Below are 17,288 nucleotides of genomic sequence, written 5' to 3'. Positions count from 1 at the left end.
GCATGCTAGCATAAATCTGGTGTGGTGTTTTTATGGTGAAAGTGAGGCAGTTTTTAGTTTTCTTTGTTTATTCATAAATTCAAAATCACAATCTGGGGAAATCCCACCACCAACAAAACTTTCAGAACACAAAGCAACTCCATCCTTTCTGCTTGCTCATGGTGATGTGCACACACACACACACACACAATCATACACGCTAATTATTGCACAACCCAAAGAGCTGAGACTTAGCTGCGTTCCAAAAAAGTAACTCCGTCCCCTAAAGTTTCCTAACAAAAAGCAGAACCAGACTCTAAACAGAACATATAAAACAATTCTTTAAATGAGATTTCCAAACATGACGGGACATTCCGTCTGTGACACTAGGCAGCTAAGCTAGCATGACTTCCTGTTCCATTGCTCCACCGAGAACGCGCGTTTCGGGGACAGAAGGGGTCGTGCAGCAGGGTGAGACATTCAGAGGAGCAGTTTGATGGACGGGTTATGATCCAGTCCTGAACCAGAACTGGATTAGATGAGGTTTTTCTAAGATTGTACATTTCAGAAGCAATTAGTTATTATTTTTTTGACAAAAGTAAATTTTATTGGTTGCCATTTGTATGTGAAGAGCATTTCAAGCAATATGGCAAAAAAATTATCTCAGATGGCACCTTTAAGCTGATCTAGTTATTGATTGAAACCGCAAACCGACTGGGGCAAGGCATTTTCTAGAGAAGTAAAAGCTCCACAGCTCCATTAAAAACTATAAGTAAGATGATCATTAATGCAGAATGTAATGGAGCTTTATATTTTACAGAGACTGGGTGTTGAGAGGCACGTTTCCTGCTGCTGCACGTGCTTCATTAGCAGCCGTTTTCTGCTGATCATGCGTGTGTTACAGCACTGATTACCACCAATTAGTCCTGTGGTCAAATGGGAAATAAGGAGGTAGACAATTGTTCTCTAACTACTCATATTTTCAACAGAAAAATGAAATAGATGCTTCTTCCGGCTCTTGGAGGGTGCAGACACTTTTCTTCTCATCTCCTCCATATCTTATGGGCTCGACACACGGGAGGTGACAAACGACCGCGATCAGCTAAATTTGTCGCTGTCCCTTTTATTACCTGACACACGGGAGGCGACCCGTGGCAGCGGCCAGCAGCAAAGCCATCTACGCGTTCTGTTCTATGGCGAAATCGAAACTTCCGTTGTTTTGTTTGGCTGTGTCAGGTTGGAGGGAATTAAGGTTATTTAAGCGGTTCAGAGTTGAAAAAGCAGTAGATGCGATGTTTCACAAGGTGCTGCTAGAGTTACGTGAAATCTTACTTCTGATTTTACTATATAAAACAATAATGATCAACTTCTCCATGTTTGCTCGGAGGAGTACGGAGCATCCTGTCCGCTCATTGGTCAGTGAATGAAACCTCCGTTGATTGGTCCTCGTCCGAGCGACAGCGATGAAAAGTTGAAAATATTTCAACTTTCTGGGATTGCGTCGCTGGGTTTCACATGCACGTTTTTCGCGTTTCGCTTGGTAGGAGGGAGACCCGCGATTATCGCTTTGTCGCGCATGTCTCATTGAAAATGAATGGAGGAGAGGCGATGTCACCTCCCGTGTGTCGAGCCCATTATCCTCAAGGCCTTTGTCTGTCTGTGTGTGCTGGGTGCACGGCTGCTTCTGCATTTTTTCTGGAAACTGGAAACTGAAATTCACTAAAATGGATCTCATCAGTTGGTCTCTCAATGCGGTTAATAACATTTTTTCAATGATGAGAACGGGAGAAGGGGCTCCCGGATGCCCCTCCGCGACAGATCCAGTTGGACACATCATGGATTCCTGGAAACAGTGGAACTTGATTTGTCTTTCTCAGCTGTCTGTGGAGGACTCTGAAGACATGTGGATATTGGTGGTGTTGGTGTCGGGTTTCCTGCTCATTGGCCTTGGAGGCTACCTGGCTTACCGGAAAATTAACAAGCGAGGAATATTGGCCTGCTCCCGGAGCTCAGAGATGGTTTGCACCGCGCTGTGAATTCACAGACTCACATAATTGTCGAGATGAATCGTAAGCTTGGAACTTTGGCCGAGATTCATTCTTTGGCACAGAAGATGGATACCTTCAAGGATACAGTGGATGAATCAGCACAGATTGGGATAGTTTAATGTCCATTATTGGGATTTTGAGAGGTTGAGGACCAACAAACTGTAAGACAGAGAGGAAATTATCTCTGTCTGGCCCCAAAACAATTTCTAATCGGAATCTGGCGCCATTGAGCCTGCAAGTCTCCAACGAAAACGCCCCCCTCAGAAGATATGTGGAATGTGCCGTCACTATGGCAACTCAACTCTGTCTCCTATCCCAGCCTCGACGGGACTGTGTGAAGGCAGCTGAAATGTTCCAGGGTCACTGCAACCCTCCAACCCTCAACGCTCCTCCCCCTATCCACACTGAGGTGACATGCGCTGCTTCATCGTGGCTGCAGGAACTGAAGTGGGGATAGTCCCAACCCACCACCCCACCTAATGGATACTTATGTTGTGTTGTCTGAAGTCTGTTGCATATCTGTTTGAAGTGTTTTTTTGCATAGCAAAGCTGCCCTCCCCATGGAGAGTAACTCTGAAGTGCCTTTTCTTTCCCTCCACCTGAATCAATCCCCATATAACCCCTCTGATCTCTATTAAGGTAGCGCGACTCAGGGTTGCGAATGACCACAGTCACCAATTCTTGTCATGTGTCTTGCCCATGTATGTCTGATCTCTGAATTGTGTGTACTGAAACTCTAATTTCCCTCTGGGATTAATAAAGTATCTTTGATTTGATTTGATTTGATTTAGGAGAGGCAGTCTTATGTTTCGATGCTGGTCTTTTTTCTGCATGTGATCAAATGTTTGGCGATGGCTGTAATTGTTAAAAAAAAGTTTAAGCTGAATTTAGTCAAATATTTTCACATTCATTAGATACTGTGTTTAAAAGCAGGTATGATTTCTTTTGAGAATATTAAACGTTTAAAGTAACAGGACCGCGTTATAACAATACATGAATGTTCCACAACAGTTTTTGTGTAAAAAATGTTTGTTTTTGGATGATCTGTTAAATGTTGTTCCATCTGTCAATTTAGGGCTTAGAAAGGAATAATGTCATAACGTATTTAATTAGGGATGCAGAATATATCAGCATCAGTATCGGTATCGGCCAATGTAAGTCATTTTTAACATATTTTTTCCATCTTGTCTCCATTTGTTTGCCTGTTTCCGAGGGTGAGGGGATGATGTGTATTGTTTAGTCATGTGAAAGTGATTGTAATCATCTCAGAAGTGTAAATGTGTGTGGAGTGTGTACATAATAACGTAATAGACTGGTTAAATGTTTTTCTTATTTCCTGTACTTTATTGTTGCTTATAAGGCAGTAGTAAATATTGTGTTGGTCAATGTTGGCTTAATGCCCAAATAATGTTAGTAATGAACTGCAATGTGATGCTGGTTGCCCAGCTCTGTTGTTTAAGGTGACGGCATTTTTTCCCCCTGGGGATAGGGGGCAGTACATACCGAACTCATCGCTAGCAAGCAGTATTTTTGTGTTTGAGTTACCAAAAGATGGCCGTTAGGTAGTTTGTCTGATCGTTCAACCTTAACAGACTCCCTTTCATCAATGGCAACAGGTGAAGAGGTAAACGTTTAAAATAATATTTATGAAAGGTGAAAATTTTGTATCTGCTTGTTACAAATCAGTTTGTCCTCGTGGGCTGACGAAGAAGGAAACATTGCTTGCCCGGTGGTGTAAGGTCTTGATTACTCCAAGTAATTGGAGTAACTTGGAGTAATCAAGACCTTACACCACCGGGCAGAACATGTTCCCTCTAAGCCGGAAGGGAAAAAGAAGGAACACACACATATAAAGGAATCACTTAAAACATGTGGCTATCCTAATTGGGCGTTTATAAAATCAGCAAAGATGCACAGAAAAGAAGACCAGACACCAGCGAGGGAGGAAAAGAAAGACAGACGCAACAACCTTGTCATCCCCTATGTAGCCAGTGTATCAGAGAAACTCAGGATGGTTTTCTCCAAGCACAACATACCAGTGTACTTCAGACCCAGCAACACACTCAGACAGAAACTGGTTCACCCGAAAGACAAAACTCCTAAACACAAACTGAACAATGTGGTGTATGCTGTACAGTGCAGCGAGGAATGCCCAGACCTCTACATCGGAGAAACCAAACAGCCACTTCACAAGCGTATGGCACAGCATAGAAGAGCCACCTCCACGGGACAGGACTCAGCAGTTAATTTGCATCTAAAGGACAAAGGTCACTCTTTCGAGGATGCCAACGTTCACATTTTGGACAGAGAGGACAGATGGTTTGAAAGAGGAGTAAAGGAAGCCATTTATGTCCACTGTGAGCAACCATCTTTGAACAGAGGCGGTGGTTTACGACACCAACTGTCTGCCATCTATAATCCAGTTTTGAGATCCCTTCCCAGATGCCTCAACGCCCACACATATCCTGGGCCATCTCACCTCAGGAATTCACATGATAGGGTGGGGCCAGGTTTCACAATGAGCTCACCCAAAACTCTGGCTGAATAGGACCCACACCCACCCTCAATGTGTTTATGTAGAAGATCATCAGGGGGTCTTTTGTTCCCTCTTCGGGGGGAAACTCCCACTGGGTTTAAATCTGGGACTCTCCACCATTTGACCTTAGAACTGAAGAAGCCTCTCGGATGAGAGGTGAAACGTCTTCAAGCAACTCAAAGAAGTCCAGACGCTTTTCTTTCAAAGCTCATTAGACTACAATGACCTGGATGACTGAGAACCTTCACAGACACTTTTTTACAGTGGTACTTTAACAGAGATGTTGGCAAGTGTTACGGCCGCCGCCGTTTTAGAGCCCAGTGATGTGCTGCACTCAGTTTTCCTGTGCAGAAGTGCAGCACCTTGAACAGCTGCTCCTTGGGAAGCTGTCTTTCCTTCAGGACCATGGACAGCACCAGAGCCGCAGTCACGCCCAGCTGGGACTTTTCAACTCATCCGCTGGCCCTTCAAAAGCGGCCAGCTGGAGCTCATCACGGGAGAGAAATGTGTGTGGGTTGCAGCAGCAACTGGTTCTTCTCTCCCCTTGGAGGTTATCTGGGTCTTGTGGTGTAAACCAGGTTGTAGAGTGCTTACTTTTGAGAAGAAGCAATCGTAGGATTTTTGATTTTGGGATATTCTTAGTTAACTGGTAATTTTTGGTATGGTGAGCCATTTAGACTACCTTTGGGTAAATTACCAGGTGGGGTTTTTCCCCTTTTGAAGTCTCTGTTTCCTGAGCTAAATTTTGGTGTTCTGACAACTTTAGTTAATTTAGTACCTTTTGTTTGGTTTGTCTTTTAGACAAACCTTTGTTATCTACTCGGTGGGATTTTGCCCATTTTCTTAAGTTCCAGTCCGTTTTACTAAAGGAGATTTATTTTAGGATTCTTAGTGTGGTTGGTCCTTTACACATTTTTAGTTAGTTAAATAAACTTAGAGTGGTTAATTTCGTGGTAAGGGTTGTGGCCCCTTCTTTTGGTTTTTCTTTTCTTTTTAATAAAACCTTTGTCAAGACAAGGACACTTTGAGTTTGGTTTTGCTTTGTCAAGCCTTCTTCTTCCCCCATTAGGGTTACTTTTCGTTAAACTCGTCCTTCTTATGTTTATTCCCCTCTCCTTCCTAGCTGAGCCCACAGAGGGGTGTAACAACAAGTGAGAGATGAAAAGCTTGGACTTCAAATATTCAACTCTAGTTTTAGAGAGTGTGTCCATTAAATGGAGGTGTTAGGTGTTAGCAGACCTTTAAATAGCCACACAAGCTAAATTTCACAAACTAAGTAGGGAAAAACTTTAAAGATTAAATATAAGCTCTTTAAAAGGTCTGTTTTTGCTGTCAGGCTTTGCATGTTGTAGTGTTTTCCATTCGATCCATTAACAAATTAAACAGTCAGTATCTCAACTGTCTGAAAGCAGAAAAATCCTTAACTATCTCTTCCACATCTACATTCATCTACATTAGCAGTCAGTATTGATTTGGTCTCTTAAATCACTTGGGAAATATCTTCTGTTCTCGGTGGATCCCTGCAGTTTAACCTTTTGATGTTAAACGATTCTCTTTTTAATCTTGAATTTCCTGGAAAGACTGGTTCCTCATTACATATGTTTGAGGGTCACATATGTTATGTAATATAACAAGTAATATGAATATTTTTCCAGATCTATAACCAGGTTATAAATGTAACTATGTAGTAGTTTTATTATATATTTAAGCTTTTTAAAAAACCTGTAAAGTTGCATTTTATCATATTCTGATTCTTATGTTGCTGGAATGTCATTTTTCCTAAACGCATGCCCAAATAAACTAAATTGCTCGTGCACATGCATCGATTTCTTGGCGTTAGCACACATAAGTGGGAAGCATTAACCGTGTTTTATCTAGCACTTACCATGATTAAAGTTTTAATTTCAAAATAAAATGTGTGTTATAAATTCACTCATGCTAATAATCCTTCACAAAACAGGTGCTGCTCCAACACACACACACACACACACACACATATATATTTCCCCCATTAAATTACATGAAATTAAACCTCCTTCACTTCATACATTGCAGCATTATCTTTGCAAAGGAAAGCAATTAGTGTGCAATAAAAGGATATTACTTGGCTCTTCTTAGAATCTTCTTTTGCAATATGTCTGAGCACATCTCCTGCCCTTGCTGATAGATTTCTTCACCCCCTTCAGACACATGTAATTAATAAAAATCTAACTAATTTTCTTTCTAAGTAGAGGAACAAATTGCTTAAATTATATATCTTGTAAATTTAACTTAAAAACAAACCACAGCTAAGTAAAATAAAATAAAAACTGTCGCTCATATTCCAGTCATTGGGTATATGCTGAAGCATAAATCCAGCCCCACCCTTCTGCCTCCCTCTTGTCTGTATTTCACCCCTCCTTAGTTACCTCCCACTTTATTACTCTCCTCATCCATCTTCACTCCCTACTTCTCTCTCCTCTCTCAAACCCAAGCTAGAGATCCATGTCAGTGTCTCTTCTCTTTTAAAGTATTTTCTCTGCCTTGCTAATAGTGTGTCACTCAAGTCAAGGACACCCAACAGACACATGTCTGGAAGCTAAGTCAGCTTTGTGGGTCTCTTGTTCATAAATGTGACACAGTTAACCTTATAAACATTTAAAATGTTTCCTTAAAGAGGTTTGGATGCAAAATAAAACATCCCTATCTATCCTACAATGTTCATCCTCCGGCACTGAGTCATGGAACTTCAACAGTTAGATTCTGTTTTTCTTCTTTATTTCATAAAAAAAAATAGAAAACTGAGTACACCTATACGAATTTTATTCAGTAATAAGAAAAATAAAGAAAAACTGAATGAAGAAAAATTCTTATAATTTCTGCCCTTTTTTACATAAGAAATTAACACATTCAAAATATTTATTGTTTACACACAATCAGTTTTAGCCACAATATTTTCTGTTTTCCAGATAAACTCAAGGAGTTCCACAGGGATGTGTACTCGGTTCTTTCTTTACCTGACACATGATTGCAATGAAACTCTGTTCAAACCAGCTGATTAAGGCGACTCAGACACCACAGTACGGGCTGTGTGGTGGTGCAGTTGTTAGCACTGTTGCCTCACAGCATAAAGGTTGCAGGTTCGAAACTCTGTTGAGGCCTTTCTCCGCAGAGTTGCATGTTCTCCCCATGCATGAGTGGGTTTCCTCCAGATACTTTGGTTTCCACCAATTATCAAAACATGCCCTTTAGGTTGACAATTGTACGTCGCATTGGAAAAAACCATCTGCCAAATAAATAAGCAATAAATAAACTTTAATGAGGCTTTTACGCATTGAGGATAGAATATCTAATAGTTGAGCAGTCAATAAGCTCTTTGGTGACAACGAAGAGACTGTTGTCACCAAATAATACACCAGAAGCTTGTGCAGCACAAGTGGCTACTCTGAGGTAAAAAAAAAAAAAAAAGAAATTAATTTTTTGGGAGAGACTAAAACACAAAATATCTCCTGCTCTCTCAACTTCCCATGTCTGACCAAGAAAGCATTGCACCTTTTACACAGAGACTATTCTGAGGAACTACGTCCCTCTCTGGTACAGAAACCGCAGTTAAAAATGACCAGAACAATACGCACCATGTGAAGAGAATGGTTTAGTGTGTGACAAAAAATATCGTCTGATCCCTCCCAGGGGATGCTTAACCCCTGGGTTACAAGAATTAACCAAATGGGATTATATTTTACTTTTTATAGCAGCACAATTTTTTTATTTGTCATTTTTCCCCAGGAGGATTGGCATTGGCATGCTTAGTTAAAAAATGATCAGTCTCCTCTGTGTGTTTCATCTCTCCAGGCCACTAAGGAGGTGATAGAGCGTGAGGCTCCGGGGATGTCTCTGGCAATGCTGATGGGATCCCTCAATGTCACACCACTAGGCATGCTTTCCAGGTCATGGAATCACCACAACACAACATCACTTAAGTTTAAACATTTCAATCAGCACAGTGACATGGAGTGTTAATGTTTTATTTTCATAAACACCTGTGTTTACAGACCTGTGTGTGGGATTCGAGGGAAGACGCTCATCATTAACTTACCAGGAAGCAAGAAAGGCTCCCAGGTAGGAAAAACCGCTTTCTGATGTGATAAATAAAACGAAACAAGCACACCTGGCACGGAGAGACAATCAATATCTTTTGTTTTGCTGTTTGTCTGCAAAACAAAACAAACACCTACATGTATGTAAATATCTAAAGCTAAAAATAAAGAGGTACCTCAGCTTTCCGTTGGATGCATAAGTGGCAGGTGCACGTGATGGATGCGTTTTACCTACGAGCTCCCTTCCTACCAGGAGCCTTCAGATCCAAAGCGGAAGCAAAAGCGTTCCATGCAACTGGTCCATCAGGGTCACGAAATGATTGGAGAATTGCAACACCACCAGTGATTTTGGCAGTTCATGCGACAAAGACGGCAGCATTCATCCAAAAAAAGTCATCTGCTGCTACAGAGGTTTCACCTGCAAATCTGCGGCTGACTTTTATTTTGAAAGTTTGCAGGTGTTTTACATTGCTTTGACTTCCTTTCTGGCCCAATCTGAATTGCTGAGCTTGATGCATTCTAGAAGCACATAAATAATAGACTCAAAGTGTAAATATTTACATGAGCGTGTCACTATGCTTCTGGGATGCTTTGCAGCTGGTAGAATGGTACCCACCTGCTATAATGCTGGCTAATTGCTGCGTACTATACTTTGCTCAAACGTCTGGTTGAAAGGCACGGTTGAACTTTTCTATAAAAAACCGAGTCAGGAATAAAAGAAGATCTTCTGGGGCAGCTGTTCGTCTAGCTAATGTTTTTTATATAAAATATTTCACAGTTAACAGGCTCCATTCACCACCAGAGTGTTTTGCTATAATTCTGTCAGCCTCAGCGTGTGAAAACATCACAAGCTAATCCTTCAGAAGCAGCAAAAAGTTTAATGACACAATAATTTTATTAAAAATGATGAGGATTGGTGTTTTTCCTAAAACACCTAAAGACACCCATCTGACTCCAATGTTTATACAATCTTACATCTAATGACAAATTTAATCTGTGAAATGTTTATAAGAAAGGCCTTATTTATATGGTGAGGTGTATATTTCATGTGCTGATAATATTGTTGCCCACTGATGTTTAGGCGAGTCTACCTGTTGTGATTTTGACGTCGTCATACTTCTAGTGATGAAGTTTCCATGTGAGATTTACACGGGCGAGACATTTTTATACGCACTGTGATGACATTTCTGCTCCTGAATCCTCAGCATGGTTACAGCTTTTACCTTGATATTTACATTTCTTTAGCATTAGTGTGGTTATGCTCTTGTTTTAGCTTCTGCATCATCTCTTTTTGCTCATAAATCCTACAAATCTTTGTGCTTGATTATGTTCCATATACAGTAAGGCTGTTGTTGTCTGTTTAGATCGGCTGCAGAGAAAACCAGTTTCCATTTATGAAAAGCATGCTAAAACTTCATTATTTGTGACAATTTAACATTTTAAAAGGTGATTTAGAAATATTTATAAATACATGTTGCATTTGGGGAATGACGATATAATTTTAACTATTTTTAAAAAGTATCTTTAACCTCCTGAGACTCTGCGTCCACGTATATGAACATTGGCTTCTTGCACTAGAATATTTTATTCTCTTCAAATTAGACTTTTTTTAATTATTTAGACACATTTGATATTGAATTTAAGTTAAAAAAAATTATTTCAGTTTTTTCTAGAAAACCTGTCAAAATTTGTATTTTATTTTATTTTATTTTACATCACACCAAATGCAAATCTGGGTCTCAGGAGGTTAATAGAGGTAACGGTCAAACACAAATCCAACATTTGCACAGTTTTAAGTCTTGTGGTTTTATTTTAGGTCTGGTCATTGAATTTGTCTCCCCCCAATCAACCAACCCCCTCCCATCTTCCTGTGTCCCTTTCTCTCTCGTCCGTTGGCAGTTCATTTCAGGATTCTGCTCTTTAGTGTTCCTTACAGCGACTCTCCTCTAGGACAAAACAGTGAATATGAGCAAAAAAAACTCCTGATGTAACTTAAGAGCCTGGAGGCATTCCTCCTTTCCTGTCTTGTCCTTTCATTGTGTGCCAGGAAAATGTTTAACACAGTCCTCACTGCTTTTTTTTTTCAGCCTAGTCCCCCCAGATGTGGTCTAAAAACGCATCCACTTACTGCAGCTTGTGTGTACGAGGAGCAAAGGCTAGCACATAGCTTCAGAGTTACATGACGTTAGCAAGGAATCCCCTCTGTTCTGCTTTAATGTCAATTTCATATCCAGACTGTAGAGTGGATTTGTGGAATCCGGTAAAATCAAAGTCAGTGCTGTCAGATTTAATCCAGCCGGAAAAAACGCAAACATGAAACCGACAGCAGAGGACGCTTGCTCCACCAGCTGCCATGTAAAGTGTGGAGATGTTTAATAATGTATCCATCCAATGCTTAAAACACACAGGGAGATAAATAATTTTACAGATTAGCTTTTGTCTTGGGAGTGAGGATAACTGAGCGTTTAGTACTGCTCAGGAGCTTGCAGACATGGTGACAGAGATGAAAATGGAGAGACAGGAAAAGTGGCCAGTAGGTGGTGCTGTAATGTCCTGTCATTTCAGATTTTATCAGACAACACTCCCATGGTTGGAGAGATGCAATTCATTTACTTCCTGGAGTTGTGTTGTCCACCTCATTTTAGACATTATTAGGTTGAATTTGTGACATTGTGTTGCTCTACTGTCATTTCTTGTCTCCTTAGGGCAATTTTAATGCACTTATTCCACCTGAATCATTAACAACATGTTGCCTTTTTTCTTTACTTGCTTTTAAACTCTGAATATTTTTCCTGATCGAGGTCCACTATCCTGCCTTAAGGCTGATCCAGTCATTGGATTACGTGTTTATTAGCATGTCTCTAAGTTAATCATATGGTCATTCTTTACTGATCTACAGTACTTTATTTTATAGCTTTTTTTTCAAAATAAAAGCCTTCAAAACATATAAAGGACGTGTGCTATTTCAATGTGACTCTCGAAGCTCACAAAGAAGAACAGTTAAAATATTCATCGTTTGAGAATGAACTAGACTAGCACATCTCACATCTAAGGATGGAAATAAAAGTCAAACTTCAAAGTAAAATTACTTTAGGGGTCTTGATTAAGCTGCAACACCTAAAGTTACAACAGGTTTCACTGCTAAGCCTCATAAGACATGTGTTCGTTGGTTTACAGTAAGTGTGTTAAAAGAAATTTGTTTGTTTAAGTTGGGAAAATAACTTGTGTTACATCCTTTCAGGAATGCTTTCAATTCATCCTCCCAGCACTGCCGCATGCCATCGACCTCCTCCGGGATGCAGTGGTGAAGGTAAAAGAGGCAGCAGACGAGCTGGAAGACTTGCCTTCGCCACCGCCGCCCCTCTCGCCGCCTCCCAACAGTTCGCCACGTCGGCAGACAGAAGATAAAGGTGTACAATGTGAGGAGGAAGATGAGGAGAAGAAGGACAGCGGAGTGGCATCCACTGAGGACAGCTCCTCCTCCCACATCACTGCTGCCTCTATTGCTGCCAAGGTACCAGAACAGATAAGGGGAGAGAAGAGTCTGTTGTTCTGTTTAATTTATATCTATCAATTAAAAAAGTCAAGTAATTTTTAAAAAGATTACTAAATACAAGCATGTGGATCCAAAAGTTTTGTTAAGTATCATAAAAGCTGCAAAGGATATAAAGTCTCCAGTTTGTCAACTTTTCTACAGCTCTCTATGGGACACCAAGTGTAAGTTGTTCATGCAAAAGATTAAGTAGACACTTTCATATTTAGCTTTCTTTTCTTACATTTAGCACACTTTCAAGTTTAAGATGGAAAATTACCTTCAAAACGTTAGCTAATCTAAAGGTTAAATCTAAGTTTAATCTAAATACTGAATTTAAATCTAAATGTTAAAATTAAATTTAAATATTACATCCAATTCTAAAAGTTAAAGCTAAATGTTACATAAACTAAATGTTAAATCTAAAAATTACATCTAAATATTGAATTTTAATCTAAATGTTTATCTAAATCTTAAATCCAAAAGTTAAACCATAATTCTTAAATCTGTACAGTTAAATCTAAATTATGAATCTCAGTCTAAATCCACCCATCCATTTTCTTCCGCCTTTCCGGAGTTGGGTCGCGGGGGCAACAGCCTAAGTCGAGAGGCCCAAACTTCCCTCTCACCAGCCAATTGGGCCAGCTCCTCCGGGGAAATCTAAAGGCGTTCCCTGGCCAGGTGAGAGACATAGTCCCTCCAACGTGTCCTGGGTCTACCTTTAGGTCTCCTCCTGGTTGGACGTGCCCAGAAAACCTCACCAGGGAGGCACCTCAACTGGCTCCTCTCGATGTGGAGGAGCAGCAGATCTACTCTGAGCCCCTCCCGGATGACCGAGCTTCTCACCCCATCTCTAAAGGAGTCTCAGTCTAAATGTTTATCTAAATCTAAATGTTAAATAGAAATTTTTAATCTAAATATTGAATTTAAATCTAAATATTAAAATCCAGATGTTAATCTAAATCTTAAGTCTGAAAGCTAAACCTAAATGTTAAATAGGAAAATGAAATCTAATCTTTAGAAATCTATAAAATATGTATACGTCTTTTATTCTATTTCTGTGTCTGCCCAATGTTTACATTCACGTACCGTCCAGTCCAGTTTGTGTTCATTTCATCCAGATTCACCATATTCTCTAAATCTCAGTGTAGGTGACAGATAAAATGTTTGAGTTACTGTCTCATTAGCGCCTGTGAGACGGTTGTCCATGCCATGTCATCATGTCCTGTCCTGTCTACAGCCTGGACCATACTTTATGGCTCCGTTGTCAGGGTAACATCTCATCCCATTGTCCCATCACAGATAAATATTGGTAAGACTCCACCACCCAACATCTCAACCCTGCTTGATATCATTTACCATCAACTTGTCATGTTTTTGAGTTTTAGTCAGTTGCTGGTTTGTGATCCTTCACACAAATTAGTTGTGTTTGGAAAATATAAATATATAAATACATACATGTTTGTCTATTGAAATCTTCAGAATAATGGGATCGTAGTGTGTGTCCTGTGTTTTTATGAAAGTGTGTGCATATATTTGTGCGTGTGTGCGTGCATTTGTGTGTGTGTGTGTGTGTGTGTGCGCGCGCGTGTGTGTCTGATCTCAGATCCCAGACTCCATTATCTCGCGGGGTGTGCAGGTGTTACCCAGGGATGCAGCTTCTCTCAGCACCACGCCCTCAGAGTCACCCCGCGCCCAGGCCACCTCCCGCCTCTCCACTGCTTCCTGCCCCACACCCAAAGTAAGTCTCACACACACACACAGACACACACAAATCATATGATTGTTGGAGAGAATTTTCGGTTGGTTGGTTGGTTTTCTCGAATTATGTTATGAAAAATAAGGCAAAGAAAATGGTTGCGCTATCTTGCATACTGTTAAAGGGGAGTTTTTGCTTTCCACTGTCACTACATGCTTCCTTAGTGTGAGGGATTGCTGTAAAGTCACAGTTTTAATATCACACATTCCTAATATTCACTAATTGCTTCGTCGTTTAGCTGAAGATGCACACAATTCTTTGTGAAAAGAAGACGCAGCTGCATAAAACCTTGTAGTAAAATGTAGTAAAATACATTTTTAATTATGACCAATAAGATGTGATATTCCATACAAATATCAAATATAAAGCTGATTGATCTTTGAATGTTTAATCAGAAAATTCTAGCGTTCTTTGCCTTTTCACGGACCATAAACACATTTTGTATTAATTCAGACAGTCAGTATATAGTTTATAATTTAATTAATTTTCCTAAACTAATGATACATGACAAGATATAAAAAATGAGATATGATATGGTGGATGTGAGGTGTTGTGATGGAAGCTAGATATTTAGCAACCATTCTTTGTATCTGAGAGAAATTGGGAAATCTGGGTGTAAAATAATTTATGTTTATTTATTTGGCAGACGCATTTATCCAAAGCTACTTACAATTTATAACCTATAGGGCATGTTGTGATCTGTGGGGGAAACCGGAGTACCCGGAGGAAACCCACGCATGCATGGGGAGAGCACGCAACTCCACGCAGAAAGGCTGCAGCCGAGTTTCGAACCTGCGACCTTCGTGCTGCGAGTCAACAGTGCTAACCACTGCGCCACCATGCAGCCACTGACGCTACATGCTTCCTTCGTGTGAGGGATTGCTTAGAGTTGTTTATTTATAAACAACATCAGACACCACTATATGAGTTGCTCCCGGCGGTCCGGAGGGTTGCGGTCAGAGTGGTGAGGTCACCGGAGGTCAAATCCACAATACTCAGAGATTAGTAACTTCCTCTGAGTTCAGCTTCCCCGGCCATGAGATGCAACCCGGGGTCTGCAGGTTAGATGTCCAAGGTGGATGTCTGAGAGTTGAAGCAGCTCTGAAAAGAGCTGTTGTGTCTGTCATCACTTGCAGCGTCGCAGAAAAGTTTTGGCTTAAGGTCAAAGGAGTTTGGTTCAAAAGAGTCTTCTTTCCCGATTTGGCCGAACCGGGGTTTAGCTGGAAGCTAAATTACTCGGGAAGTAATTCTTCTTTTATTAAACTACTTTATGATTTCTGGCCAAGTTTGGCAAATCAGAATTTTACACGTTTCTGAGTATTTACCAACATCCCTCAGAAAGCCATGCCTTCCTTCAGATACAAAAATGTTTTTAACCTGAGTATCTTATTGTAATGTGTATGAGTGTAAACCATGATTAACTGGTTAAATCAAACACATAGACATTTGTGATGTAAATGGATCATTGTAAGAACAATATTCATTTCTAATTAATTAATTTAAGAACAGATTATTGAAACATTTCAGCTAAACATCGTGTTCATTCATCACATATGATTATTTAACTTATAACTATAAGATCGTGGAGTCTTCACTTATTCAGAGTGAAGAATGTTGATGTCTGGCGTTCACACAGAACCTTCTGGATTTAGAACGCCAAACAGAAAGTGGATTTATGCTGTAGATGAAAGGTCACTATGTTGGTCAATATATAGGTGAAAATGGACCCTTTTGGTACGCTGCACTGAGCTCTCTTACAAGTTTTTAAAATATTAAACGCTGTCAAGTCTCTCTCTCTCGCTCTCTTTCTCTGTGTGTCTCCTGCTCTCTTTCACTTCATCTGTCAGTGTCACATCTCCATGTACCTTCTGGACAGCAGGCAGGTGCCAAGGGATTGGAGGATGGGGTTGCCATAGGAACAAAAGGAATAAGTTTTAAAGGCAGGGGGGAGGGAGCGAGTGCATGGATGGGTCATGCTGCTAAGAAGAGAGCACTCTGTCTTCTGCAGAGTCATGTCTGGTTGTTTATAGTGAAAAGTCACAGACAGTAAACCTCCACAGTGTATTATTTTAAGTCTGGTTGGAAACGTTGGTATTTATTTACCAGTTCATCCAGTCAGGATGAGTGGTTAGGGAACGTCTCTGAAAGACTTTAGATGTTGATTTCAAAGTAACAGATTTCATCCCTGCATTGGAAATAAAAGAAACAACCACAAAAGAAAAAAAAACTACATTTATTTTATTTTTCCAGTTACCAACAATTAAAAAAACAAGCTAAAGTTGATGTATAAAATGGCAGTAAGATTTTATTGTTCATTCACTAACATTTGTGTTTCTGCAGTTAGAAAAGATGCATCAGTTAAATAAGACAATAATTCAGAGCCTATTTGTTTCACAATCAGTGGGATGTCACATATTGTCATTTTTTAAAAAGGTAAATATCAGTAGTTTTTGGTTCAAATGTTTTAACCCTCCCACTGTTAATGGGTGTGACCCCGCGAGGAAAGTTCTGGGTTGATGGTTTATCCCTTGAGGTCCATGTGGCAGGGGTGAGACGTGAGCACCACCCCTGCCACATGCCAAATGCTTAAAGGGATATTCCACCCCTAAGTGAAAATTTGTCTTTTTCCATATTCCCTAAAGTTAGATAAGTAAGAAAAAAGCATTTTGTTACCAGCACAGTAGTTCTTGTGGTCTGGCAGCAGTCAGTCTGCTTTAGCTTAGCATTGTGGAAATGAATAGCAAAACTAGCATTTTGTGTGCAAAAGTGATACAAATCATTGTACCAATGAAGTAATGATACCAGTTATTCCTGGGGAGCTCAATAATCATGTCGACTGCTGCTGAAAATTAAGAAGTAACACGAAGGATTTCAGGAGGCGATTTAGACTTGGGACTACATTATGACAAAGCACCGCTGCAAGCCGCCACTGCATGGCGCATGGATATAACACAGAAGTTGAATAACCCTCATAACACGCATTAGCCACACTTCACGCTTATAGTAATTTATAGCCCAGCAACACTCAAAATATTGATTAAATAAAAGACCACAGATAGTAATGATGCACTTCCTTTTGGTTCTTCACAAAATATGGTTGGGACTGCCGTTTTTTCAGTCACAGGAGGCTTTTTTGTGTGCAAGTCTGCACTCACAAGGTCATCATCAAAGGTGTAATATGTAAGACTGAAATAAGAATGACATCTTGTGGTCAAATATGGGTACTGCAGTCCATTTTTATAAACAAAAGCTCACTTTTTCATTGCCGTTCTGTGAGGTTCATGGTCGCTGTCAGTTACAGATCATCACCAGAGGATTCTAGATCAGTTGTTACGTAAATCAATACGTTGTCATATCT

General features: G+C 40.1%; 1 protein-coding gene across 14 annotated transcripts in view; it reads left to right on the top strand.

Moving 5' to 3' along the window:
• gphnb (gephyrin b) overlaps window positions 1–17,288 on the top strand; it is a 102,797-nt gene that overhangs the window by 51,187 nt on the left and 34,322 nt on the right. For all 14 annotated transcript variants that reach the window (XM_015947497.3, XM_070543686.1, XM_054748056.2 and 11 more), the window contains 4 exons: window positions 8,395–8,489; window positions 8,595–8,661; window positions 11,881–12,153; window positions 13,778–13,912. In XM_015947497.3, the coding sequence (XP_015802983.3) occupies window positions 8,395–8,489; window positions 8,595–8,661; window positions 11,881–12,153; window positions 13,778–13,912 (570 nt within the window). The remainder of the gene's footprint in view (window positions 1–8,394; window positions 8,490–8,594; window positions 8,662–11,880; window positions 12,154–13,777; window positions 13,913–17,288) is intronic.

The sequence above is a fragment of the Nothobranchius furzeri genome, chromosome 2 (assembly GCF_043380555.1).
Source record: "Nothobranchius furzeri strain GRZ-AD chromosome 2, NfurGRZ-RIMD1, whole genome shotgun sequence".
NCBI lineage: Eukaryota > Metazoa > Chordata > Actinopteri > Cyprinodontiformes > Nothobranchiidae > Nothobranchius > Nothobranchius furzeri.
This window is presented reverse-complemented; position numbering and strand designations above follow the sequence as displayed.